Source organism: Meles meles, chromosome 12 (genome assembly GCF_922984935.1).
Source record: "Meles meles chromosome 12, mMelMel3.1 paternal haplotype, whole genome shotgun sequence".
Lineage (NCBI taxonomy): Eukaryota > Metazoa > Chordata > Mammalia > Carnivora > Mustelidae > Meles > Meles meles.
Window position 1 is genome coordinate 6,938,642 of NC_060077.1, and position 26,497 is coordinate 6,965,138.

Sequence of the window (26,497 nt, forward strand, 5' to 3'; positions counted from 1 at the left end):
GTGCATCATTCCCACTGCTAACCCCTAGATCACAAGGATTATTCTGTGGAAAGCAATATTCAGGATAAAGTTTAAAACCCTGGATAACAAACAATCATCTCTTTGAGGGATTCAGAAAAGCTAGAGGTGAGAATTACTTCCAAAAAGGGATCAGGACTGTACCTACAATTAGATATTAAACGCAGAAATGTGCCAACAATTTCTTTGGCAAACTGTAAAGGGAGGGTGCCTTTGCTCTCCCATTCTTTTAAAGGGGCACAAGAGTGACAGGCTCTAAGAATGTCTTTTAATCCTGAGAGAAAAAAAAAAACAAGAAACAAGACCTAGATAAATTTTCACAATTTTAAAAGCGTCTCACTGAAAGGAAAGATAATAGTTTTGATTTCTTATATTATATTAAATCTAGCAAGTTTATAAGTTTGAATTTTCCAAAGGCCTAATGGTCTTTCTTTAATACACTAGGATTGGAATGGCCCTACCCAGTAAGAGCCCCACTGAGTGAGCCTCAGCTGTGAGAATTTGCTAATAAAAGTGTCTCCAGCATTTTGCTTTATAGCACCACTGTGAATTGCAGCATTAAAAAAAAAAAAAAAAAAAAAGCCCTTGGCTCCAAAACTAGCTTTATTAACTCTGTCTGGATTAGGGTTACCAGTGAGGCCCACAACAGAGGGAAACACTCATTGTTCTGGTTACATGTTCACAAATCAAGTCTATTTTGTGAGGACATACCATGTACAGACAGTTCCACATACACCCATTAGCTCGATTTCCTTATTGCCTTTCTCCCCATTCACTCTCGAGCCTGATCACTTTCGCCCCCACTATGCCATGGATTCTGGTCAAGGTCACCAGTGATCTCCAAGTTGCTAAACCTCGCGGTCATTTCTCAGTCCTATTTGACTAAAGGTGACACTTAATACCGCTGGTCACTTTTTCCTCCTCGAAAAGGTTATCCCTTGGTTCCAGGGGACCATGTGCTCTGGGTTTCTTCCCACATCACAGGGAACACCTTCTCCAACCCCTCACCTTGGCCTCTAACCACCATGGTGTGACAGAGCTCAAATCCTAAATCCCCCTCCATCTACACTCACTTCCCTAATGACCTCATCCAGTTTCCTGGCTTTAAATTAAACCAATGATGTGGGGCACCTGGGTGGCTCAGTTAAGTGTCTAGCTCTTGGCTCTTGATTTCAGCTTAGGTCATGATCTCAGGGTCGTGAGATCAAGCCCCACATCAGGATCCGTGCTCAGCAAGGAGTCTTTTTAAGATCCTCTCTCCCTCTGCCTCTCCCCTCAGAAATAAATCTATAAAAATACATACATACATTCCCTCTCCCCTCAGAAATAAATCTATAATAATATATACATACAAATGTTGTGCTGCTAGTTTCCAAATTTCTCTAGCCTCACGTCCCACTACTGATCTTCCCCCCAAACTTTCTCATCCGTCTTCCCTTGTCAGTAACAACAATTTCATTGGCCTAGTTGTTCAAGCCCAGTACCCTGGAGTCCCAGCTGACTCCTCTTTCTCTCCCTATACCCAGCCCCATCAGCAGTCCTGACTCGGTTCAATGCACTCCAAGCCACCATCTTCTTGTCTGGATTAGTTCAGTAGCTTTCTCACTGGTCTCCCTACTGCATCCTTGTCCCCCTTCGCTCTAGTCTCCACATAGCAGCCAAAAATGATCCCTCTTAAAAGCTAAATCAGGGGCACATGGGTGGCTCAGTGGGTTAAAGCCTCTGTCTTTGGCCCAGGTCATGATCACAGGGTCCTGGGATCGAGCCCCACATCGCGCTCTCTGCTCCACGGGGAGCCTGCTTCCTCCTCTCTCTCTGCCTGCCTCTCTGCCTACTTGTGATCTCTGTCTGTCAAATAAATAAATAAAATCTTTAACCAAAAAAAAAAAAAAAAAGGTAAATCAGACCTTGTCACTTCTCAGCTCAAAACACTTGAATGGCTTCCAACCTCTTTTAGAATAAAAGTTCAGGTTCTTTTAATGGATTTGAGTGCCTTTTCCCATTTTAACTATTTCTTCTTCCTTTTCTCCCCATCTGTTCTTTATACCCTCACCTATATTGGTTTTTCATTGAAGCTCTAACAAATTACCACAAATTTAGTGGCTAAGAACAATATAAGTGTATTTTTTTATGGTTCTGGAGACCAGAAGTCTAAAAAACCAAAGTACAGGTGGCAGGGCTGCATTCCTTCTGGAGGCTTCAGGGAAAAACCTGTTTCCATCTCCTTTCTAGCCTCTGGAGGCCACATTACATTCCTTGACTTTGTAACCTCTTCCTCCATTTTCAAAGCCAGCAACACAGCATCTTAGCTTTGACCTCCAGCCTCCCTCTCATAAGGAGCTCTGGAATTACATGGAGACACTTGGATCATCCATGATAACCACCCCATCTCAAGGTCCTTAACTTGCTCACATCTGCAAAGGCCCATTACCGTGAGAGGTAACACATGCACAGGTTCTGAGGACTAGGGCATGGACCTCCTGGGTAGGAGGCATTATTCCACCTACCACATCCTAGGCACTCTGACCTTCCTGCTATTTCTCACGTGTAACAGGTGCGCTCCGCCTCTAGGCCTCTCCGCTTCCTACTCGCCTCTGCCAAAGACCTGGGTAGCTTCATTCTTCCCTCTTTAGGTGTTTGCCCAAAGGTCACCCTCTCTGTGAAGTCTTCCACATCACCTCTGTGGGCTTAGAGTTTCTCCACAGCACTCTCTACCATCTGAAACACACTCTGCTTAACTGGGTGCTTCCTGCATAGAGAGTAAGCTCTGAGAGGGGAGTTTCTGTTCTGTTCTCTGCTGCACTGTTCCAGACTCGTGCACGGCACACAGCAGGCCCTGTGAACAGCTGAATGAGGTGGAAAAGTCCAACTTTTAAAAATTCAACACTTAAACTGCAATGCTTTTCACTGTTCAGCTTCTTGCATCTACTGCCCTCAAAAGGCTCAGACTTTCTTATTAAATACTACTTCTTGCTGTTTTTCCTTCTTGTAAACTTTTTAATGATAGACCACTTCAAGCACACAAAAAATGAAGCCAGCAGTGTAAACAACCTCACATCCCCAGGACTCAGTTCAAGTAATTATTGAGGATCTGCCATTCTTCTCTCAGCTAGCTCCCCATCATTTCTCCCAGAGTGGCTGCTTTCGTCACTCCATTTTTACGGTTTTTAAAAAGATCTATTCATTTATCGGAGAGAGCGCACATGCATGCGAGCAACCAACAGCACATGAGCAGGAGGGCCAGAGGGAGAGGCAGAGAGAGAGTCTCAAGCAGACTCGCCACCAGGAGCGGAACCCAGTGTGGGGCTCAATCTCATGATCCTGAGATCCTGACCTGAGCCCAAACCAAGAGCCAGACACTTACCTGACTGCACCACCCAGGCGCACCCTCCTTTAAAGGAGGCAGCCATGACAAGCTGGTGAATTAAAAAGAAACCTCTGAGGATGCCTGAGTCCCAAGCAGGCACATGTTTCCCTTGAAGATGGAGTCAGATGGCAAAGCAGAGAGAGAATGAAAGGAACCCAGCCAGCAGTTACCTTTTCAGAGTTAGGTCGGCTACTGGCGGGGGGGCGGGGGGGGATGGGGGGTGTCATTCCAGCAGCACCTGGCTAGAGATTTCCAACTTTAAAGACTTCATGAAGATCTTCAGCTAAATAAAACCTCAGATTTTACTTGCTCCTATTTGGAGATCATAAGATCACATTTTCCTTAAAACCTGAGCTATCGGGGCGCCTGGGTGGCTCAGTGGGTTAAGCCGCTGCCTTCGGCTCAGGTCATGATCTCAGGGTCCTGGGATCGAGTCCCGCATCGGGCTTTCTGCTCAGCAGCGAGCCTGCTTCCCCCTCTCTCTCTCTGCCTGCCTCTCTGTCTACTTGTGATCTCTCTCTGTCAAATAAATAAAATCTTAAAAAAACAAAAAACAAAAAAACAAACCTGAGCTATCAGAGGCACCCGGGTGGCTCAGTGGGTACAGCGAGTGACCCTTGATCTCAGGATCATGGGTTTGTATTCCATGTTGGATGTAGAGCCTACTTAAAAACTTGAAATATTGGGGTGCCTGGGTGGCCCAGTTGAATCTGATTTCTGATTCAAGCTCAGGTCTTAAGCTCAGGGTTGTGATTTCAAGCCCTGCATTGGGCTCTACACAAATGGAGCCTACTTAAAAAAAAAAAAAAAAAAATCAAACAAATAAAAAATATCATAATCTAATATAGTGGGCTTTGGTTCCAGATTTATTTTGGTAACACCTACCCCTTGTTTGTCAATTTTACCATACATCTTAAGTTTTTAACCTCCAGCTCTACCCCCTTTTTCTTCATTGCTTCCTTTACGCACATTTTTCTACTTCTTACTTGAAAAATGTGACATTGTTACCTATACAGCTAGATTTCTAAAGTTATACTTTAGGAAACAGACATAAAATGTGAAACAAATGAAAATTAAAATAAGACAAAATGATAGAGATGAAAACAGACTGGTGATTGTGAGGGCCTAGGGATGGGGTGGGGGCAGAGATGGCCGGCCCATAAGAGGGAGCAACAAAAGATCCTTGTGATAAATGTGTATTTTCACTGTGTGGCCATATAAATCCACACCTGTGGTAAAACTGGGCAGAACTAAATACACTCAAAATAAGTGTTCATAAAGCTGACGAAATCAGAGTTAAGCTCTATGGACTGTACTAATAATGTCGGTTTCCTGGCTTTGATACTCTCTGTATCCAAGATATTGCCAAATGAGAGAACCGGGAGAAGAGAACACAGGACCTCTCCAGACTATCTTTTTTGCAACTACCCATGAATTTATAATTATTTTTTAAAGTTTTAAAAATTACTCTTAGTAAATCCTAAAACCATTACTTCTCAGAATTACAATTCCTATTGTAATATAACAGCAGACTTACTCTTCCAATTTAAAAAAAATTGTAATTTTGAACAACAATTTTGTAATTGTTATCTGCTTAAAAACGTTGTCTTTTAGAGCACCAGGAATTCTGTGGGCGTACACACACAAAAAAACCATAAAAATATAAGTAGCAAAATGATAAAGCTATTCAATGAATCGCCCAATGCATAACTTTGCTTACTAAAAGCCACATTGTTTTTAAGACATTTGAGCATGAAACACTCCCACAGGGACACTAAATCCTGCAAGAGACAACTATCGATAGCAAGGAGCTAGGAAGGTCAGCATCAGAAGTACACAAGGACCACAAACAAATGCAGTGGGACTTCAGTTCTGAAAGCTTAAAGCCTACAAAGCAGAAAACAAAGGGATGCAGAAAGGAGACAAAGAGTAAAATCACTTCTCCAGCATACTTTGTGGCATAATTAAATCTCAAGAAGTCCTTCCCAATCCAGGTTCCTTACTGTTAGTCAGTTACCAATTTGGCATAAAGATCTAAGCAAACAAGTTTTCTCCAGGGCACACATATAGTTCATGGTGCCAATTCTACTATAACTGGCCCAATTTCACTAAAATCCCAAGGCGGCTTGATTAAAAGAGAAGAGAGAGACAGAGGGACAGACAGAGCAAGCCCCCTCTAAAAATCAAATCATACAGCAGCAGGACATTTCACTCAACAGAAGGACTTTTTCCCCGGTTTCAAAAGTAAAAACACCACAAGAAACAAATGAAAATGCTACTGATTTTTATTACGTGGTGCTTGTATTTTAAGGCTTGAAAAAACAAAGCCAATTCTAAGCATTACCAGCCATCCATTGTCTTCTTCACGCAAAGGCACTATTAAAAAAAAAAAAAAAAAAAAAATCCTGGCTTCATAGATCAGAGCCACCTTAGGGGTTCTGTTTAAGAATATTTTCATGCTTATATGTGCCTCTAAAAATTAGGCTGAAATGAAAAACAAAAAACAAATCCAACTGGCCAAAGAGGGAAAAATTCTGGTGGACAATTGGACCACTGTGTTGCAAATTAAACCGTTCACACCTGCAGAATAATCTCACCAGCATGACCAATCTATCCTGAAATGCAGCCCCCTTGTACCAAAAGGGGGATCTCTTCTTCCACTAGATCCTATCTTTCACTGATAAACTCTTTGGATGAGAAAATCAGCAGCAGATGTGAAAGCCACATGGTCCTCTACAAAGCAGGAGAGCAAAAAGCAGTGTTAAAAGAAAGGATTCCTTAAACAGCAGCTCCCTATCAAGAATGAAGATTTTATCATCTAATGCTGACTTTGTGGAAAGCAGCTAGCTATTAGACCCCGTTCCAAGTCTCCGGCTAACAGCATCAGGCTGAAATCCAGGAGTTGGACTCATTTAGCTATACCCTTGTTTTCGACTCTTGGGAACAGGGCCAAAGTGTAAAGTTAGAATAGAACAAATCCAATTTCCAAGGGAAAGAAGAAGACAATATAGGTACTCTTGCTTAATGCACTTGATAGGCTCTGAGCACGGTTTACATTTCAGTACATTTTTATTTAGTGAATTTTAGCCTTAGAATAATTTTTTCCATTATTTCCTGAAGAATCCAGACTGCATTAAAAAATACTTGCTAGGGGCGCCTGGGTGGCTCAGTGGATTGAGCCGCTGCCTTCGGCTCGGGTCATGATCTCAGGGTCCTGGGATCGAGCCCCGCATCGGGCTCTCTGCTCTGCAGGGAGCCTGCTTCCTCCTCTCTCTCTGCCTGCCTCTCTGCCTACTTGTGATCTCTCTCTCTGTCAAATAAATAAATAAAATCTTTAAAAAAAAAAAAATACTTGCTAACACCCCCACTTAATACTGTGGCAATCAAGAATACTAAAAACTTGGGGCACCTGGGTGGCTCAGTCGGTTAAGCGTCTGCTTTTGGCTCAGGTCATGATCCCAGGGTTCTGGGACCAAGCCCTGTGTCGGGCTCCCTGTTGCTTCCCCTGCTTATGCTTCCTCCATCAAATAAATAAAATAAAAAAAAAAAAAAATACTAAAAGCTCTTTCAAATTCCTATCTAGGCAGAAAATTTTGATTAAGCAAACTGTTTCATATAATATAAAACCAGAAACTTTTAAAAATTGTCCTGTATTTTGTGTGACTTCATTGAACTGCCAGAGGTAGCAAGCTCTAGAGTCTACATTTGGCTGCAGTTTGTACCTCTCAAACTGCCTTAATCTTTTTAACTTCACATTAAAAAAAAAAATTTCTTTTAAAGATTTTTATTTATTTATTTGGCAGACAGAGATCAGAAGTAGGCAGAGAGGCAGGCAGAGAAGAGAGGAGGAAGCAGGCTCCCTGCTGAGCAGAGAGCCCAACACGGGGCTCGATCCCAGGACCCTGGGATCATGACCTGAGCCGAAGGCAGAGGCTTTAACCCACTAAGCCACCCAGGCACCCCACATTTTTAACAAATTTTTTATATTTATTTTTTGAGTAATCTCTATACCGAAACTCACAACCCCAAGATCAAGAGTTGCAGGCTTCTCTGACTGAGCCAGTCAGGCCCCCCAGAATTTTAGTACACAGTTCTGGTACCACTCCATTTTAGTGATCCCTTTCCTTTAAGGATGTAGACAATTGTGTAAAAGGCAGTCTGGAATCCAGGGATAGGAAATGGGAGCCACTAGACAAATTAAGTCTTCAGGAGTTAAAGACAATGAATACTCTAGTCTCCTCTGGGGAATACAGGTGTCCATGAAAACCAAAAGGTCAGCAATCATACATTCAACTTATGAGAAATTATACACTTCACCGATTATACTCTTTACCAAAAAGAAGTGAACAAGAGACTTAATTTAATGGGATAAACCCTTGCCTCTCAAAGTGTGGTCAAAGCCACACAGGTATTACCTGGTTAGAAATGCAGAATATCAGGCCGTACCCCAGACCTCCTGAGTCCAAATTTGCATTTTATCAAGATCTCCTGTGATACACGTACACGGTCAAGTGTGGCCTGGACGGTATGTGCCACCATGCTGCCCCATGGGCATATGCCCCAGAACAAGCAGTAGATGGGGAACACAGATCTGCAATTCCCTCGGGGGGTGTCTGTTCTCACGTGCCTCGCACCCCACAGAGTGGAATTCTAGTCTTTAAAGGGTCATTTGGACAATACGCGTAATACATGACTTCACTGTTTTGTCCCCAGGTTGACCCTCAGCTCCCCACCTAACGACTGGTTCGATTTAACCAAGGGCTGGCATCTTTGCATTTATGCTGAGGACATCAGCAGCTCAGGCTAGCTCTATAAAGGCCGAGCAGAGCTCTCAGCCACAGGGCGACCGTAACTCAGACGGCAGGGAGAACAGAGCTCTTGAACAGATGGCCACACGAAGATAAACAGCAAGTGGTGCTGGAACCCAATCCTTCCAGTTCAAAGTTGCTTTCCCTCAAGGAAAGTTGCCATCCACTTCATTAATTCTTTAAACTTTGCAATTCTGACAAGTCCATCTCTGCTACCCAAGAGCTGCCTACTCTTGCGTTACAAGTGGAAGGAAATCTGGAATGTTAGTTTACTAATCACTTACCTGTGCACACCTTCCTAGTTCTTTCCTGTCCAGATACTGAAATATGTTGATCGCCAGTTCATAAGGCAGTTGGATATCAAAGAAGGGCACATCATCCATTTCATTCTGAGGATAAAGAGAAAAGGGAAGTAAGTTTACAATTCGGAGGTATGAAAATGCTCCTTCAAAGGGCAACAGATATTCGTAGATGGCAAAGAGAGAGGTGCTGTTGTCCCAGGGGGAGCCCCGCACTCTCACTACTCCTCCGAGCAGTCACAGAACCCGAGAGCCACTCCGAACTCTCCCTGCCACAAGCCCACCCTCCTCACATCCACTCAGAAAATCCACAAGACTGTTTCCCATAACATTTCGAAGAGCAGCAGGGGCGCCAGACCACAATCTGGGGTATGCCACAGGAAGCAGCGCAAAGGCTGCGGAAAGCTTCTTGGCCTTTGAGGAAAGCTGAGTGGTGGGCAGCCAAGAAAGTGAGCCTTGAAGTCAGAGGGCCATTGGTTCCCCCAGGGCAACTCGTCCTACACTCAGCCTGGGAGGTCAGTGAGCCCCCCCAGCCAGAGAAATGCTGACCTAGGTCACTAAAGTGTTTTCATCAGGAAAAGAACATGGCGATGAAGATGAGCAAGAAGTAAACAAACGAAACGTTGGTTTCGAATGAGGTGAGCACCACCTCCCCTTGGCCACTGCAGAAACACACGGTTTCCTGATGCACTCGGGGGCCCACACTGGTTAACCTGAGTGAGCCAGTGCAAACAAAGCAGTTCTTCTTCGGTGTCATTTATTAATGTGGAGAAATTAGAGCTCGCCTGCCTTTGGATAAGCAATTAGGGATGAGGTAACAGGATTTATTGGAGAGATAAGGCTGTCATGACGATCCTGGCTGCACAAAGAAACAGGAGTGCAAAGCAGAAAGAAAGCCAAGTGTGTATATGTGCCCCTCTGTTCCCAAATCCACCTGCTAAAGCTCCCTTTTGCATGGATTCCTGCAAAGTTAGGGAAAGCAGGCTCTTTGTCTCCATGGAACTTCCTCAATAAAATTCATTTTTAATAAGCTTTGGCTGACATCAGTGACTTACAGGTTGCAAGCAAATTATTAATTCACCACTCAAATACAACAGTCCTATACCACAAGGCTGCAGTCTGAAAATTGAAAATAGTCTCAGCATTCTTTTTTAAAAAAGATTTTATTTATTTATTTGACAGAGAGATCACAAGTAGGCAGAGAGGCAGGTAGAGAGAGAAGTGAGAAGTAGGCTTCCTGCGGAGCAGAAAAGCCAATGTGGGGCTCGATCCCAGGACCCTGAGATCATGACCTGAGCCGAAGGCAGAGGCTTAACCCACTGAGCCACCCAGGACCCCCTAGTCTCAGCATTCTTAAGGGAGTGTGAGCACTGATTTATTACCTACCAAGATTCAGGGTAAAGATTTTTCTGGAATCATTTTTCTATTCATCTAGGAGTCTCAGAGCTAAGAAGATAAGGCAAGGCATAAGAAGGAGATGTATTCAACTTTGCAAAAGCAGCGCGAGGCTCAGTATGAGAGCCAAAAGGGATCTCTGGAGGGAAAAAGAGCAAGAGTTGACAGTTCTCTGCGGGCAAAGACAGTACAGAATGTTAAATCGGCAAAGAAATGTTGGTCATGGCAGGGGGTGGAGGGCAAAAAAAATCTGTAAGTATAATCAGAAGGCAAAGGGGTCCCTGCCCAAAAAAAATAATGGACAGTCTTAGTCTAATGTCAGGCTAGGTCACTTCTTACAACTAATTAGCTTCATTCATGGAGGAAAAGAGGCAGCACTTTCTTACTTGACCCAGATATAACCTGAGACTCCTTAACACAACCAAGGTGAGGGGAGAGGGGTGTCACCCACCACCAGCTGAGGAAAGCCACACACAATACCAGACTATCATTTGTGACCTTGGACTTCCTTCTGCTTTCTCTTTTGGATTATTTTACTGTGTTGAGGTGGAGAAGCCTACTTTACCCACTTGGTAGAGAAATAAGAGAAGAACGTTCCTTCTCCTCATACAAGCAGCATAAAGGCAAAGAAAAGCTTGCACTCGTGCGAAGTGAACTCAGATCTAGCTGCTATACTGTTAGAGACAGCAGGCACTGCTTTCTTCCATCAGTCCCCGCTTTAGGACTATTAACTGGTTTCTGGACGGGACTACTATAACAAAGCAAGAGAAATCACCTTTATTTTTAGTTACTCTGGTGTAGAAAAATCACCAGACTTGTGGTGGCAGCAGCCTTCCTTCTTTTGCCCATTCAGACGGCAGATTCTCTGTTCTCAACCTGGAACACAGTGCCTCTACCCCAGCAGAACCACAGCCCTGCCACCACCCTCTTTGATCCCAACCACCCTGACCTCTGGGATGGAGGTTCAGAGCAAAGATGCAGACGGATAATCCTGTTCTGCCACCTGACTAGCCCTGTGACCAGGCTAAATACCTCTGGACCTCAGCTTCCTCATCTGTAACAGAGAGAGCGTACCTACTCATAGGGCAGTTACAAGAATAAAATGAAATACACGGAAAGGGTATGGGGCAAGTACCAGGGCAAAGCACACAATAACTGATCGATACTGCTGTATTCTTTCCTAGAGTGGCACTTTGGCTCCCTTTTTCCCCTTCAACAAATATTTGTTGATTAGGTCCACATTCCAGGTGACTCCTCTCCCAGCTTGTTTACACGGAGAGTTTCGTCTCCCTCTGTCCTACCATAAGAAGCGGGCAGCTGGCAACAGCAGAGAGGGGATGGCACGGTGGAGGCAAAGTCACTCAGGAGTCTGAACGGTGGGAATGTCCAGACCATAGATCTTTTTTGAGAGAACCGTTCAAAGAGAATCAGCAAATTTAAGACACCATACCATGATAACAACTAAAAAAGGATTGCTCTAGTGCACAGCGAAGGAAAAGGAGGCAGCCACCAGGGTGCAAATGACCGGTCAGGGGTGTTATGGTCCCCATACCAACAAATGATCTCAAATGCCATGCTGGTCTCATTGTTAATGTACCAGTTGTGATGAGTCTTGAGAATTTTTCAGTTTGGGGGGACAATGGTTTCAAAGCATTGAATTATGTAAATACCAACCTTACAAAGCCAAATTTTCAAATCATTATGCCCTTCGAATTACATCTAACCTCCAAAATGATTGTCGATCCCTAACAAATCAAGTTCCAGACTCCTGTAAATGACCTTTCCGGTTGCTACCAGTGGTTGGGGAGTGGCAGGGAAAAAAAGAACCCAATGTGATAACGGAAGGTCCACATCTTTAGACCTATGTAGACCCACAAGGTCAGGAAACCGAAGGCTGAAGTTTCATGGTGCACACTTGGAATCTCTTCGGCAGGACTTCTGATCACTGGTTCCTACAGTAGATGCTGCAGTGGATCACTCAGAGTCCCCCTCTGGGTCCACGACACTCACCACCCCAATGCTCAGAATGCGGCCTGCTCTTGGCTGATGGGCTCACCCCTTCCTAAACACTACCTTGGTCAAACAAACTGCCTCATCCAAAGTCACATCCCCCACTGGAGGGCAGCCTGCATCCAGTGACTAGTCAATACCTAGGTACAAAGGCTTGTCCCCTGTGCCTCAACTCAGGACTTCTCGGGAAGGCCAACCTGCTAAACCACTTGCAGGCAAAGCTTCATCCCAGAGTCTGTTTCATGAAAAATCCAACCCGATTTCCTGAAGCAAGAGATGTGATACAAGACAGTCCTATATTCAACACATTCCCAAAGATTCTGATGTGCAACTCTGGACACAGGAGTCTAGCTCTAGCTAACCTACTTCCCTTTCCTCCACTCAAGGAGGTGGAATGATGTTAGAATTACATTATTAAACCAAGAGACAGAACAAAGTAGAGTCAAAGTTAAATAAGTCACTCAAAAACTTCACTTCGTTATTAGTAATGGATCACTTGAGAAATACCTTATAAAAAATAGAGCGTTATGAGCATACTTAACCCTGGGGTGGAAATGTAATTCTTCTACAGGTACCCAGGATTTGACAAGGAGCCACATCCTGGACAGAGGTGCTAGCCCAGTAACCACGCACATGCTAACAGCGGGGCTTGAGCACTCCCCTCTGGCCCTTCCCACAGCTCATAAATAGAAGTAAACAATATTACCTGCCGCAAGTGTGCGGAGAAGTACCTTATCATCTAAAGGATGCTATCGGACTTCCACCCAGGCCACTCTGAAGCACACAGCCATCTGAAAAGTTCCAGGCTACATGAACCAGTTTTGATTTCTAAGGATTTAAAGACATGGAAATGGAGAGGTGGACAATTCAGAAACAAATTCCAAGAATGAAAAAAGGAAACTAAAGACACTGGAAACAGTAACATAGGAAAACCTGGTCACACTACAAAAATATCAGTAAGACTATGTTTAGAGAATCACTTTGCACCAATTTTATAGCCCAAGAATTGTGAGACTGGCTAATAATGCTACGGAAAACCAAGACATTAAAGTATTAACATGGCTTCAAAGGTGAGGAGAAACACCATTTTGATAAAATACTACCTGGCTTTTCATTTTTCAGTATAATTCTTTACCACGATGGGGGCTCTTGTCCCATATTATATATCAAGACTATCTGTGGGGTTTAAAAAAAAAAAAGTCCCCAATTGCCTGTTAATTTCCAGGGGTGGGGCTCAAGCATCTCTTCCTCAGGGATCTTCAGGCACACTAGAAACGGAGAACCACAACCCTAAATCATAGGTGAATTAAGAAAAGAGGCCAAAAAAAAAAAAAAAAACTCCAAAAAACCCAAAACCAACAACAACAAAAAACACCACACAAACCCCACAAAGAGGTCATGTTACTTTGTTAATTCAAAGTCAGTGAATACTAGATTTTCCCAAAGTCTGCTGGACTTACTCCAAAAATGCTAAAAGAAATTGCAAATGGATCCATCCCCAGGGAGGCTGATTTGTACTCCTATGTGCTAATGTAAGACTAATTCTGTAAATGGATTGGTTTTGTGCCTTACTGTTAGAAATTTAATCTGTCTTCTCTTGTTTAGTAGAAGAAGGGATAATTACTAAGAGCCAAATCAGTGAAAAGTGAAGAAACGGCCTCAAGGTTTGTTTCCAATGTACATCTCCAGGGCAAAGGGAACATGAAAGCTCTCTCTAGGTGGTGTTTTAAGAAACCGAGAAAGGTACCTCGAACATACAATAGACATGCAACAGTATTTCTGCTAAATCTGGCTCAAAGGAGACCATTCAGTAAAGGAATTTATCTCAATTTTCTCTACATACTACAAAAGCGGAGCAGAGCAGACCCACACAATCTCAATCAGAAAGAATTCCAGTTTCAAAAGGATCTTGAGGAAAAAAATTGGTTGATGGGGGCGGGGTCTGAAATACTCAAGATAAATATGAATTCATTCACAATCCCAAATTCATCTCAAAACAGGTATTTTTTAAAAAGATGACAGAAGGGGCACCTGGGTGGCTGAGTGGGTTAAAGCCTCTGCCTTCAGCTCGGGGTGTGATCCCAGGGTCCTGGGATCGAGCCCCGCATCGGGGGTCTCTGCTCGGCGAGGAGCCTGCTTCCTCTCTCTCTCTGCCTCTCTGCCTACTTGTGATCTCTGTCAAATAAAAAAAAAAAAACTCTTTAAAAAAAAGGATGACAGAAGAACACCAAAACGTTAACAGCTCAGCCTCTGACCAAAGGCATTACAAGAATTTTTTTCTTCTGAATTCCCTAAGTATTTTTACAGTAAGTGATATTTCACACACACCAAAAAAAAAACAAACCAAAAACACAAAACATTTTTTAAATAAGGTGTTCTGTGTTCAAAACACGATCTGAAATCAGGGCCATTCCAGATCCCATGGGGAGAAGAGGTGCTGTTGGAAAATGTGTAAGAAATTATGTCTAGGGGCGCCTGGGTGGCTCAGCGGGCTAGGGCCTCTGCCTTCGGCTTGGGTCATGGTCCCAGGGTCCTGGGATCGAGCCCCAAGTCGGGCTCTCTGCTTGGCAGGGAGCCTGCTTCCTCCTCTCTCTCTCTGCCTGCCTCTCTGCCTACTTGTGATCTCTGTCTGTCAAATAAATAAATAAAATCTTTAAAAAAAAAAAAGAAATTATGTCTACACTCGAGCGAAAATCTTTTCTAGAGATAAGTCATTGCCATCTAAAACAGCATGAAGACGGGAGACTACAAAACGCAACATACATGGTTCCCTAATGTATTCCGAAGTTCATTTGTAAGTCAGGTATTTAGAACTTGGAAATCATTTCTGCAGAGAGGCAATGCTATGAAGAGTGGTTAAGCTCTAAAACAGTCCACAAAAAGCCAAGTTATCTCTTCCCATTTAACCTAATCCCTGTGCCTTGTGATGAGAACAAGCAAGAAGTTTTTAGTTTCTGTTGATTGCCTGCATGGATGATATCACACTACACAATCTAACCAGCACAGTGCCTTGCACACAGCAGATGCACACTAAATGTGCATGGGATTTTTTTAAAAGAGTATATCTGTTTACTAGTCAGAAAGAAAGAGGGAGCACAGGCTTGGAGACTGGGAGGCAGAGCAGGCTCCCCCATGCAGTACTCAATCCCAGGACCCTGAGATCATGACCTGAGCCAAAGGCAGATGCTTAACCCACTGAGCCACCTAGGCCTCACCTTTTGTTTTTAAAACAGGCTTTTCAGGTGGAAATGCAAGGTGGTGCAGCCACTCTGGAAAACAGCATGGAGGTTCCTCAAAAAGTTGAAAATAGAGTTACCCTGTGACCCAGCAATGGCACTACTGGGTATTTACCCTAAAGATACAAATGCAGTGATCCGAAGGGGCACGTGCTCCCGAATATTTATAGCAGCAATGTCCACAATAGCCAAACCATGGAAAGAACCTAGATGTCCATCAACAGATGAGTGGATAAAGAAGATGTGGTATATATATACAACGGAATACTATGCAGCCATCAAAAGAAATGAAATCTTGCCATTTGCGACGACGTGGATGGAACTAGAGGGTATTATGCTGAGCGAAATAAGTCAATTGGAGAAAGACAACTATCATATGATCTCCCTGATATGAGGATATGGAGATGCAACATGGGGGGTCTGGGGGGTAGGAAAAGAATAAATAAAACAAGATGGGATCGGGAGGGAGACAAACCATAAGAGACTCTTAATCTCACAAAACAGAGGGTGTCCTGGGGGAGGTGGGTAGAGAGAGGGTGGTGGGGTTATGGACATTGGGGAGGGTATGTGCTACGGTGAGTGCTGTGAAGTGTGTGAACCTGGCGATTCACAGACCTGTACCCCTGGTACACTAATTAATAATACATTATCTGTTAATTAAAAAATTTTTTAAAAACCAGGCTTTCCAATTTCAAGAACCGTTCTCATTCACCACCTACTGGTAGGACTGCACTGGGCACTCTGGCAAGGAATGGAGGCAGAAAACACCAATCTAAAGGACTGGGAGTGAGTGCTGGGTGTGGCAGTGAAAGACGCTGGTGTGAAGCAGAAGAGCCTGGCCCTCTGCCTTTGAAGTCCCTTTTAGTTTAAATGGATCAGAGTTTAAGGACCTGGGAAGGAGGGATGTCAGGTGAAGGAGGTGCTCCTGAGTCAGAAGCCTGGACCAGAGTGGGTATGACCCTTTCACACCAAGGGTCCTAAACACTCCACATTCCTACCATTAGGATCAGCTATATAATTTGTGGAGTCCCGTGTAAAACAAAATTGGGGGGCTTGTTTAAAAAGAATTAAGAATTTTAAATCACATCAGTCACAAAGGCCCCCAAGCCCTGGACAGCACGGAATCAGCACATTTGCTGTTCTCTGCCTAGAACCCCCTTCCCCAGATGTCTGCATACTTGCTCCCTCATCTCCTTCCATGAAGACCTTCTCAAACAGCACTATTTAAAATTATAGCCTCTCACCTGACACATACACACTCCATCCCTTCCACCAGCCTTATTTTTCTCCAGACCATTACCTGACAATTACTTGTTCATGGTCTATCGCTCTCCAAAATGTTAGTTCTGTAAGGGCACGGCTCTTTATTGTTTAGTTCGCTGCTGTATCCTCTGTGCCTAGAACAGTGCTTGCCACTAAGAAGTCATTTAATCAATATTTGTGAAATGAATGAAGCCCAAGCTGCTTCAACCAGCAGAACCTTCCAACAAAGTGATGGTGGCTTAAGTTACAAGTGTCGTGGTATACACAGCATTTCAAAAGGTGCCTAAGTAGAGAGCTGCTAATTCATTACAGGAAAAAATGAAAAGAAGGCAGAGAACAGCAAAGAGGAAGGGAAGTTAGCCCAGCTAAACCAGTTCATGAGCTCACATTTTACTCCGTTTTCCGTAGTTCATATGAGCAAGTTTCATCACTCGTTTCTAACTTAGAAGAAAGCTATGCCATCAAATTGGCCCTGTTGACAGCACAAATGTAGGTTCCGACAAATTAAATACTGATATAGTGTACAGTGCATATTAGTCAGCACTAATAAAACTTTATCAGTCCTGAAAACCCAAATCCTAACTGGAAGGACGTCTGAATGTTGTCAGGAGTTGTAACAACCATGGAGCCACTTATAACACTGCTGTTGAGAGCAGTAATTCCGCCTGTCTCAACTCCACACATGTGGGTGGGGCCCCTACTGCACGGAATGCTACAGTAGGAGTGCAGGAGAAAGACAGGAGACCCTGTCCTCCAGAGACTCCCAATCCCAGGAGTAGGGGAGCAAGGGGCTTTTCAGTGATAAGTCTTAGCAAAGAGGAAGTGAGTATAGTGAACTCTCTGCAATACTAATAAGAATCCGACCAGTTTTAATTTATTGGCTGCTTACTGTATGCCAGGCTTTGTGCTAGGAACATTCCATGCTTTATTTCAAGACAGACATTAGCATCATCCTCATTTGATGAGTAAGGTAGGATAAATTCACTTGCCCAAGGTCAAACAGCTAGTTAAGCAGGGTCTCAAATTTAAAATTAAGTCTGCCTGACTCCAGAGCCTAGATTCCTAACTAGGAGCTATTGTGCTTCCATTAATGTCATCCTTTCAGTTAAGAGGCAGGACCGTGGGTTTCTGAGAGCAGGGACTATGTCCATTCTGTTTACTACGATTCCCCAGCAGCCAGCTAATCAATAAATATGGTTGGTGATGGGACGCCTGGGTGGGTTAGTGGGTTGAGCCTCTGCCTTCGGCTCAGATCATGATCTCGGGGTTCTGGGATCGAGCCCTGCGTCGGGCTCTCTGCTCAGCAGGGAGCCTGCTTCCCCCCCTCTCTCTGCCTGCTTCTCTGCCTACTTGTGATCTCTGTGTGTCAAATAAATAGAATCTTTTTTTAAAAAAATATGGTTGATGGTTACAAAACACATACAATCCCATAGTAGGCTGCTTCAGACACCCACCTAAGGTGGACATCTGTTGTTTTGGTCATTTCCTGCCCAACACCCAATCCCTCTACTTTTAGGAAACCACCCCAATCCTACTCTCCATTGCCTTGGTTTAATGAGGCTAAGGCCTTCCCTCTTATTAGGAGTGGGAGTGGATACAAGCCTGGCCAACCTGAGTCAGTGACTGGCCAGAGGATGAACACATGACCCAGTCTGGACCAATGGGAATTTAAGTTCATACCTTCTGCGGCAGAGAACAAATGCTCTTTCTCTCGGTTGGAAGCGAGAGAAAGTAAGACTGGAGGGCACCTTGGTGCCTCAGTCAGTTAAGCATCTGCCTTCAGTTCAGGTCATGATCCCAGGGTCCTGGGATAGAGTCCGGCTCCACAGGGAGTTTGCTTCTCCCGCTGCCCCACAACCCCACTCACTCTCTCACTCTCAAAAAGCTTAAAAAGAGGGGCGCCTGGGTGGCTCAGTGGTTTAAGCCTCTGCCTTCGGCTCAGGTCATGATCTCAGGGTCCTGGGATCGAGCCCTGCATCGGGCTCTCTGCTTGGTGGGGAGCCTGTTTCTCCCTCTCTCTCTGCCTGCCTCTCTGCCTACTTGTGACCTCTCTCTCTGTCAAATAAATGAATAAAATATTTTAAAAAAAAAAAAAGCTTAAAAAGAAAAAAAGAAAGAGAGAGAGAAAGAAAGAAAGAAGAAAAAGACTGGAGTTGCTGGTAGCCATTTCTCCCAAAGGTGGGGGTGGGGGAGATCTGCCTGGAAATAAAAAACAAAAGGAAAGCAGGATAAGGACACGCAGAGACTTCTAGTTGCATGATCAAAGCACCCACACCTGGAATCTTTAGGTACACTCATCAGTAGATTGCAGTTTGGGCTTCTTAAGTCAGTTTGAGTTGGGGGCTGCCTGCTTATGGCTCAGAGTTCTAACACCACCTACACAACCAGACAGCACACATATCAGGCAACGAAATCCTTGCAATTATGCTCAAGTGCGCCCCCCACCTCTGAAAAGCTGGAGTTTAGGGAGAGAGAGAAATGTCCCAAGACAAGCGCCTCATGCCTCTGAAAATCTTTCCAGGGCTAAAGCAATTTTTTTCACTAGTAAAACCATGTACTGAAAAGACAGTTTAGGTGTCCCCATTTGTCACCTAAACACACATGGCTTCTCAGTGCTATTACTTAAAGCTTTCCAAGACCAGACGAGGCCCAACAGGAGTCACTTTCAAGTTTTCATCTCAGCTGTGCTTGTCCATCGCCAGTCCGGCACCCGGCCAGATGACACTCCAGCGCGGTGCTGTTCCCCCACTCCTCTAAAGGTGAACTAACATCTGACTGCCAACCTACTAGTTGGATCTCACTCCAGTGAGGACACTACAGGCCCCGGGGGGTAGGGGGGTTGGCTTCGTCAAATACAACACAACAGAATGCACTGGCACAAGAGAGCACACCAAGGACTGGGGGGACATCACCCAGAAGACAGGGGATGTTAGGAGGTGGGACCGGATTTGTATTTCTCCCTCATGTCAAGTGGGTCAGCCTGTCAGAGTTTCTGTGGAGTCTCGGGTGGGACTAAATCTTCCTCCATAGGAGTCAGCCACAGATCAAGTGAGGAGTCTTGGGAAAACAAACGCAAAGAACACAAACTCAGGATCCAGCACAGACCCAGCCCACAGAAGATTTCATTTAACTCACGGTGTTAGTACTTAAAAACATCTTTTTTTTTTGGTTTGCATTAGTTACCACCAATTAAAAATGGGAAGAGTTTGAGTGATAGATAGTATTAATGGACACTACTTTGTTCATTCCTCCCCGTATCTAGGCAGTGGGTGACTCCGCCCTGACTCCAGACTTGGCCATCTGGCTCTCTGGCAGACGTGACAGTAACAAACATGACCTGGGCAGACTCCGAAAGCACTTGGGCATTAGAGCTTGCCCTCCTGCTGCTCTTGCAGCTCTTGAGAAAGCCCATTCAGGGCTCACCTGTAGGAGGAGACACAGAGCAAGCACATACACACCCCCAGCGGCTGGCCAGCCCCCAGCGGCAGAGCTGCCAAGCTAACCAGCAGCTAACCTCAGCTATCTGAGTGGACCCACCCATGCCCAGCCCAAACTGCCACCCTGCAAAACAGTGAACTAAGTAGTGGTGGGGTTTTTTGTTTTATTTGAGAGAGCGCGCACATGAGCAGGAGGAGGGGGAGAGGAAGAGAGAGAAGCAGACTCCCCCCTGAGAGGGAGCCTGACCTGACCAACCTGTGGGATCATGACCTGAACCAAAGGCAGACGTTTCACTGACTGAGCCACCTAAATAGCCACCAGGCGCCCCTAAATAGTGGTGTTTTAAGCCAAAGTCCTGAGTGTTCTTTGTGTGGCAAAAACTGATGGAGTCCATGTAAAAATAAACATTCCCAATTACAAAACAAAAACCTATAGACTCTGCCACACTGGGACCACATTCTTGCAAGGCAACAACCAGCTGAGCTGGGCAGTAGCTCCCACCTTTAGCCCAGCTCCCGTGTGTATCCCCCAATTCATCAGCTTCTCATCTCGCCCATGCTGAGGTCAAGTTCAGTTGCCACGGGTCATCTCGGTGAGATGCTGTTATATTTATGGCAAAGAAGAAAGTGAAATACCGTATTCTACATACTTGAGTTACTATCATGTAGGAAAGCCGTTATAACCACCCTAGAAAACTGTCAGGATCTACTAAGGCTGAACATCTGCATACCTATGACCTTGCAATTCCACAACTAGCTATATACCTAAGAAAAAGGAGTACCAGGTTCCAAAAGATGTGCAAAGTATTCACAGCACGACTCCCAAGAGTCCCAAACCAGCTGTGAAACTGGTTATCAAGAATGTCCAAAAGAATAAAACGTGACATATTCACAGAGATGAATTTCACACATAATGCTATGTGCTAGAACCCAGTCACAAGCAAACACATGCTGTATGATTCTACTTATAGTTCAAAACCAGACAAAATTAAAATAAGGTGTTAGAAGTCAGGTGAGAACACATGGGGGTTCTAACAAGCTGAGAATGCGGTTCTGAAATCTGGGTGCTATTTTACATGGAAGTGTACACTTGAGAAAACTCACCAACCTGGACATTTATGATTTTATACAGGGTCTGATCTAAAGAAATTTTAAAAGCAGAAAAGCAAGACCAAGGCAGCTAGGTTTTAAAAAAAGTGGTTCTGTATTTTTTAGGGATATCATGAAGGCAACTCCTAAACTGTCATCTTTAATTTTTAATGTGGCAAAAAGAATAATAGCCATCATGGGGCACCCAGCTGGCTCAGTCACTGGAGCATGAGACTTTTTTTTTTTTTTTTTTTGACAGAGAAAGACACAGAGAGAGAGGGAACACAAGCAGGGGGAGTGGGAGAAGAAGAAGTAGGCTTCCCATCCAGCAGGGAGCCCGATGTGGGCCTCGATCTCTGGACTCTAAGATCATGATCTGAGCCAAAGGCAGATGCTTAACGACTGAGCCATCCAGGTGCCCAGAGCATGCGACTCTTGATCTCGGGGTTGTGAGTTCAAGACCCAAGACAGGTGTTAAAGAGTATTTAAAAAAAAAAAAAGATAACCATGAGTTAAAGCATTACAGATTTATGGCTGGAATCTGGAAAGATACATAATGAAACACCTCATGAACTAGGGAAAAGGACAGAATGAGCCACTCTGTGGCTACCTTACTCATTTGCATGAGATCAGGCATGACCTCTGGGCTCTGGGCTTAAAACCAACAACACACGAATCCAAGCCTTTTCTGTAAAGGTTACCATCACTTCTCATATTCAGGATACTGGGTAGGTTGACTACCCCTAAGAATTACTTTCTTAATCATCTGTCAAATGGGGCAAAGAGCAGCCTGAAGAAGATAAGATCTTAAAAACCCTTAAGGCAGTACCAAGGAGACAGTAATTTTATTTATAGCCATGTTGATGATTGCAAAGTACTTAAAAAAAAAACAACAAGCACTCTGAAGGTTGGACGCTGGTCATAGGATGCAGAGCCCAGCAGCATCTAACGTGGTGATTCTGCAGACAGCAGAGATGATGGGCACGCATTTCAGAGCAGGTTTTTTCCTAACTGTAATTCTGACGTACCCTTTGGATCCTACAGTAGGCAGGCCCCTTCCACTTCTAGAAGACTTCATTAAGGGCTCTGCTACTTTTGGTCTCAATGCCTATCCCTCAGGAGTATCAGAGCCAGAAAGTCTTTAAAAGTCAAGACTGTAAACCAAAGGAAGCTGTACAGCAGAGAACAAAGTCTCAAATTTGCTTGACCATCCCAACCATGACATTTCTGAGCTTCCTCAGGATATTGATTAAGCAGATCTAGGGACACACCAGAACCTTTTAAGAAGGCTAAAGGGGATTTGTACACCAAGTCAAGTTTGCAAAACTACTATCTGGTGAAATTTACAGCCTAACACACCTGGATCCAAATTCAACCGCCAGAACTTATCAGCAAGGCATCCCTGGGGCAGTTACAGAAAACCTCTCAATATCCTCGTTCATAGAAGGAGACTAATACTGACTTCTCAGGATAGCTGTGAAGTCTGAAGACACTGCCACACTCGGCAGGTTGCATTTTTGCTGTGAGGCCCCAAGTGTGCCCTTGTCCTAACAATCCACTTTCCAATGTCCCTCTACCACTGCGAGCTGTCTTGCCTTACCTACACATCTGCTTCCATGGGAGAAACTTCTGCATAGATCTGGACTGGCCTGAGCAATTTCTCCAGTGCTAACCCACCTTCCCGAGGCACTGAAAGATTTTTACATCTGCCAGACTTCCTCAGCGATGACCCACTGTTTACAGAAGCAGACACGATACCAGTGTGAATTCTCATACATATAAGAATTGTCACATTAAATGAGTTTATAATATACACAGAAGAAGGTCCCAACACTAGAGGTAAACCAGAAACTCTGTGGAAACTGCTATAGCTATTAATGTTATTTGAATAAAACAACACGTTAAATAAGCCATTATTTTTTAGAAACAATTGGCCAATTACAGAATTACACTGAACTGGGAAGCTGTAGAAGCCTTCTTTAAGCCTAATTTAAATCGAACCAGGGGCACCTGGGTGGCTCCGTCGTTAAAGCGACAACTCTAGAGTTTTGACTTGGGCTCAGGTCGTGATCTTGAGCTCACCAGAACTAGCCCAGCACCGTCCTCCATACTCAGTGGGGAGTCTGCTTAAGATTCTCTCTCCCTCTATGCGCCCTGCCCCCAAATAAATCAAACCATTAAAATCTCCTGTATTGTCTTAACTCTTAACCATGGATGTGTTTTTAGATGATCCCAACTTTGCCAACTTTGTAAAGGGTTTTTTTTTTTGGAGGGGAGGAGTGGGGTGTCTCCAGATTCTCAAAAGGATCCATGCCCATGAAGTGATAAGAACCTCCATGTTAATGACAGTGCCCAAAGGATTTTGCTTTCCCTGCTCTTTTAAATACATGTACTGTTGGGAAAAAATTGAGTAGTACAAGCATTACACAGAACAAAATTAAAATTGCTTCCTATCCCTGTCCTGAAACCTCCTCCTTAAAGACAAGCCTTGTTAAAAGAGTTCAAGGGCAGGATTTCTCAAACGGATACTGACATTTTGGGCTGGATCATTTCCTCTGGGTGCAGTCCCTGCACTGTAGGACATTTAGAAGTATCCCAACTTCTACCCAGTAGACTCCAGTAGCAACTCCCCCAACCCAGTTGTGGCATCCTAAGAAGGTCTGCAGACACTGCCAAGATGGGCGAACAAAGTCACCCCGGAGTGGGAACCAACCCTTCCAGAGACAGTCTATGCCTGCACAGACATAGGGTGGCACGCACTTTCCAAGTCATTGGCGGGGGGTGGGGAGGTGGGACGGGTAGCGGGGGCAGGGGCAGGCCCCCGACTTCGGCAGGAGGTGACGGCCACTCACCAGGTCGCGGATGAGCTGGTCCACCAGCTGCTCCCCGCCCCCGGCAACCTCGCGAGCCGGAGGGGAGCGAGAACGGCTCGCCGCGTCCTGCCTCTCTGCCCGGGTCGCCCGCGCCGCCGGGGGCCGCCCCGCACCCTCCAGGAGGCCCTGGGCCAGAGCCAGGTATCCCGAGGCCTGCTCGCCGCGCCCCGGGGCCACTTCGGCCCGCCGCGGCCGCCGCTGGGCAGCGTCGGGCCGCCGCCGCTTCCTGAGCGCCTGGGCCTGCGCCAGCTCCTCCTGCCAGCGCCGGCGGAACTCGTCCAGGCTGTGGTCGTCCATCGCCGCCGCTCCCGGCCCTCCGCGTCCTCCCCGACCCGCCGGCAGCCACGGGACAGTCCCTCCGCGGGAAGTGTCCGCCGCCGCCGGAAATCCGCGCCGCCGCCGCACTCGGGTTCCGGGTGGGCGGGCCCCGCCCCCGGCGCGCCCCTCGAGCGGTCCCCCGGCGCAGGTGGCTCGCGGCGCCCCAGGTCTGTGGCCTCACCTCGCGCCCAGCCTCTCCCCTATCCCGCCGGCGGCTCTTGTCTAGCGCGGTCTAGGAGCCAAGCACCGTTTCTTCGGTCAAATCTGCATTGAGCACCTACTGGACGCCGGGCGCTGAAGATTCAGCATTTAAATCTGGGCCCCTGTCCACACCCCGTCCTAATAGCTCTCCCTTCATGGGGTTTCCATTCAAGTTGGGGGGCGGGGGCGGGGGAGGAAGACCACGTTCAAAAAACGAATAAGAAGGCTTGAATTCGTGGTAGCTGTTGATAAAACAAGGTAACAAAGTTAGGCAGGGGTGGGGATGGGGACTTAGCTTCGGAGGGATGTTCAGGGAAGGCGTCTCTGCAAAGGCCTCTGAACCAAGAGCTTAATGAGGAGAAAAGCCAGCCGTGGAAAGATCTCAGAAGACACTTCCAAAAGCAGCTGCAGGGAGATGGGAAAAGAAGTGGCGTACCATCGTATTCCATCTTCCAAATGCTTTGAACCTGCTGTTCCCTCCTCCGGGAATTTTTCAAATCTCCCGCCCCCCCCCCCCCCCCCCCGTTAACTCCTACACATCTTTCCTAGCTCAGCTCACACCTCCCTTAATCTCCCCTCCATCCCTCGTGCCCCACCCCCAAAATAAGGCCACCTGCTTACTCATCCCTACAGCATCTCATACTTCATACCACAAAACACGGTTTGTGATTTGGGATTCATGTAATTGCTTATTAGTATCTCCCTTTCCTCCTGGACTATCCATTCTTAGCTTGGAGTCTGGAGACTGGTAGGCATTCCATACGTATTTACTAACAACCCCTTCAGATGACAACTATTGTCCCCACTTTACAGAATAAGAAACTGAGCTTTAAACAAACAAAAACCCAGAAAAACCCACAGCTGGTAATGTGCAGACTCAGGATTTTTTTTTTTTCTCCCACTCCAGACCTGACCTTAACCTAATCATACAGCCTATATGCCTAAGCCAGCTAGGAACCATATGGCTACTTTAGTTATGGGGATTTTTCAGCTCAGGGATAGTAATAGTGATCAACATCCAGAGTTGCATAGTGATCAACAGCCAGAGCCCTGGAATCAGACGGAAAAACCTAGTTGGGAATCCTAGCACCATTGTCTTTCTTCCAGCAATTCTATTTCTAGCAATTTATCCTAAGAGAAGAAACCGGAGGATGAATTCAACGAATACCTTCAAGGACGGCAGCAGAGCATTGTTTTGTAATACTGAACATTGGAAGTGATCTAAATAACTGACAATAGGCCACTGGTTAGATAAACTTTGCTCCCATTAGAATATAAGAGAGATCCTAACCAGAACATCAGCTCCTTAAGAGCTGAGACCAGATCTGTTTGTCCATTGCTAGGTCTTTAGCACTCAGAACCATGCCTGGGACATAGTAGCTGCTCTATAAATAATGAATCAATGTAATAATGTGTAGCTATTAAATATTACATAGAGAAAATTTAATCACATAAAAATATAACCTAGCAAGAGAAAGCCAGAACACAACATACAGTATGATGCCATACTGTTTTGTTTTGAAGTACATACGCAGAAGAGCTCTCTAGAGACGGCCAGATTATGGGTTAGAACATACAGATTTAAAAAAAAAGAACACTAATTTTCGGGGCACCTGGGTGGCTCAGTCATTAAGCATCTCCCTTCGACTCAGGTCATGAAAAAGTCTGCTTCTTCCTCTCCCATTCCTCCTGCTTGTGTTCCCTCTCTCGCTGTGTCTCTGTCAAATAAATAAATTCTTTAAAAAAAAAAAAACAACAACACTAATTTTCTACAAGGAATGTTAGCCTATCCCAGATTCCCCCAGAAAGCAGAGCCTGAGACCTGGGCTTGCAGGTAGCTAATGTACCAGGGATTACAGAGAATAGGAGTGGGGTACCAAGAGAGGAGTGAACAGGGTAGAAGGACAGCTAATCCAAAGGGCATTTTGAGTTCATCCTGCTGTGGGCAACTTACACTCCATCCTACAGAGACCTTCCAAGCAGCCTTGAAGAAGACACTGCAGGACTGTCCTCCTAAGAGATCAGAAATGGAGGAAAGGAGACTTTATGCACTCACTCATCCTCCATTAGAGAAGGGTTAAGGAAAGAATTTTTCATAATCTCTTACTTCCAAGTTGAGTTTAAGGAAATGAGTTGTTACCTATGTCCCACCCCAGGGAAGCAGAGATGCCCTGGGGCAAAAA

The 26,497-nt window shown here is 45.2% G+C and overlaps 1 protein-coding gene across 1 annotated transcript in view; it reads right to left on the minus strand.

Annotated features, from left to right (window-relative positions):
- FBXW8 (F-box and WD repeat domain containing 8) overlaps positions 1–24,162 on the minus strand; it is a 126,074-nt gene extending 101,912 nt beyond the window's left edge. The window contains exons 1-2 of the mRNA XM_046024388.1: positions 23,775–24,162; positions 8,478–8,582 (exon numbers count right to left, since the gene is read on the minus strand). Coding sequence (XP_045880344.1) covers positions 8,478–8,582; positions 23,775–24,092 — 423 coding nt within the window. The 5' untranslated portion in view covers positions 24,093–24,162. The remainder of the gene's footprint in view (positions 1–8,477; positions 8,583–23,774) is intronic.
- Between the last annotated feature and the right edge of the window lie 2,335 nt (positions 24,163–26,497).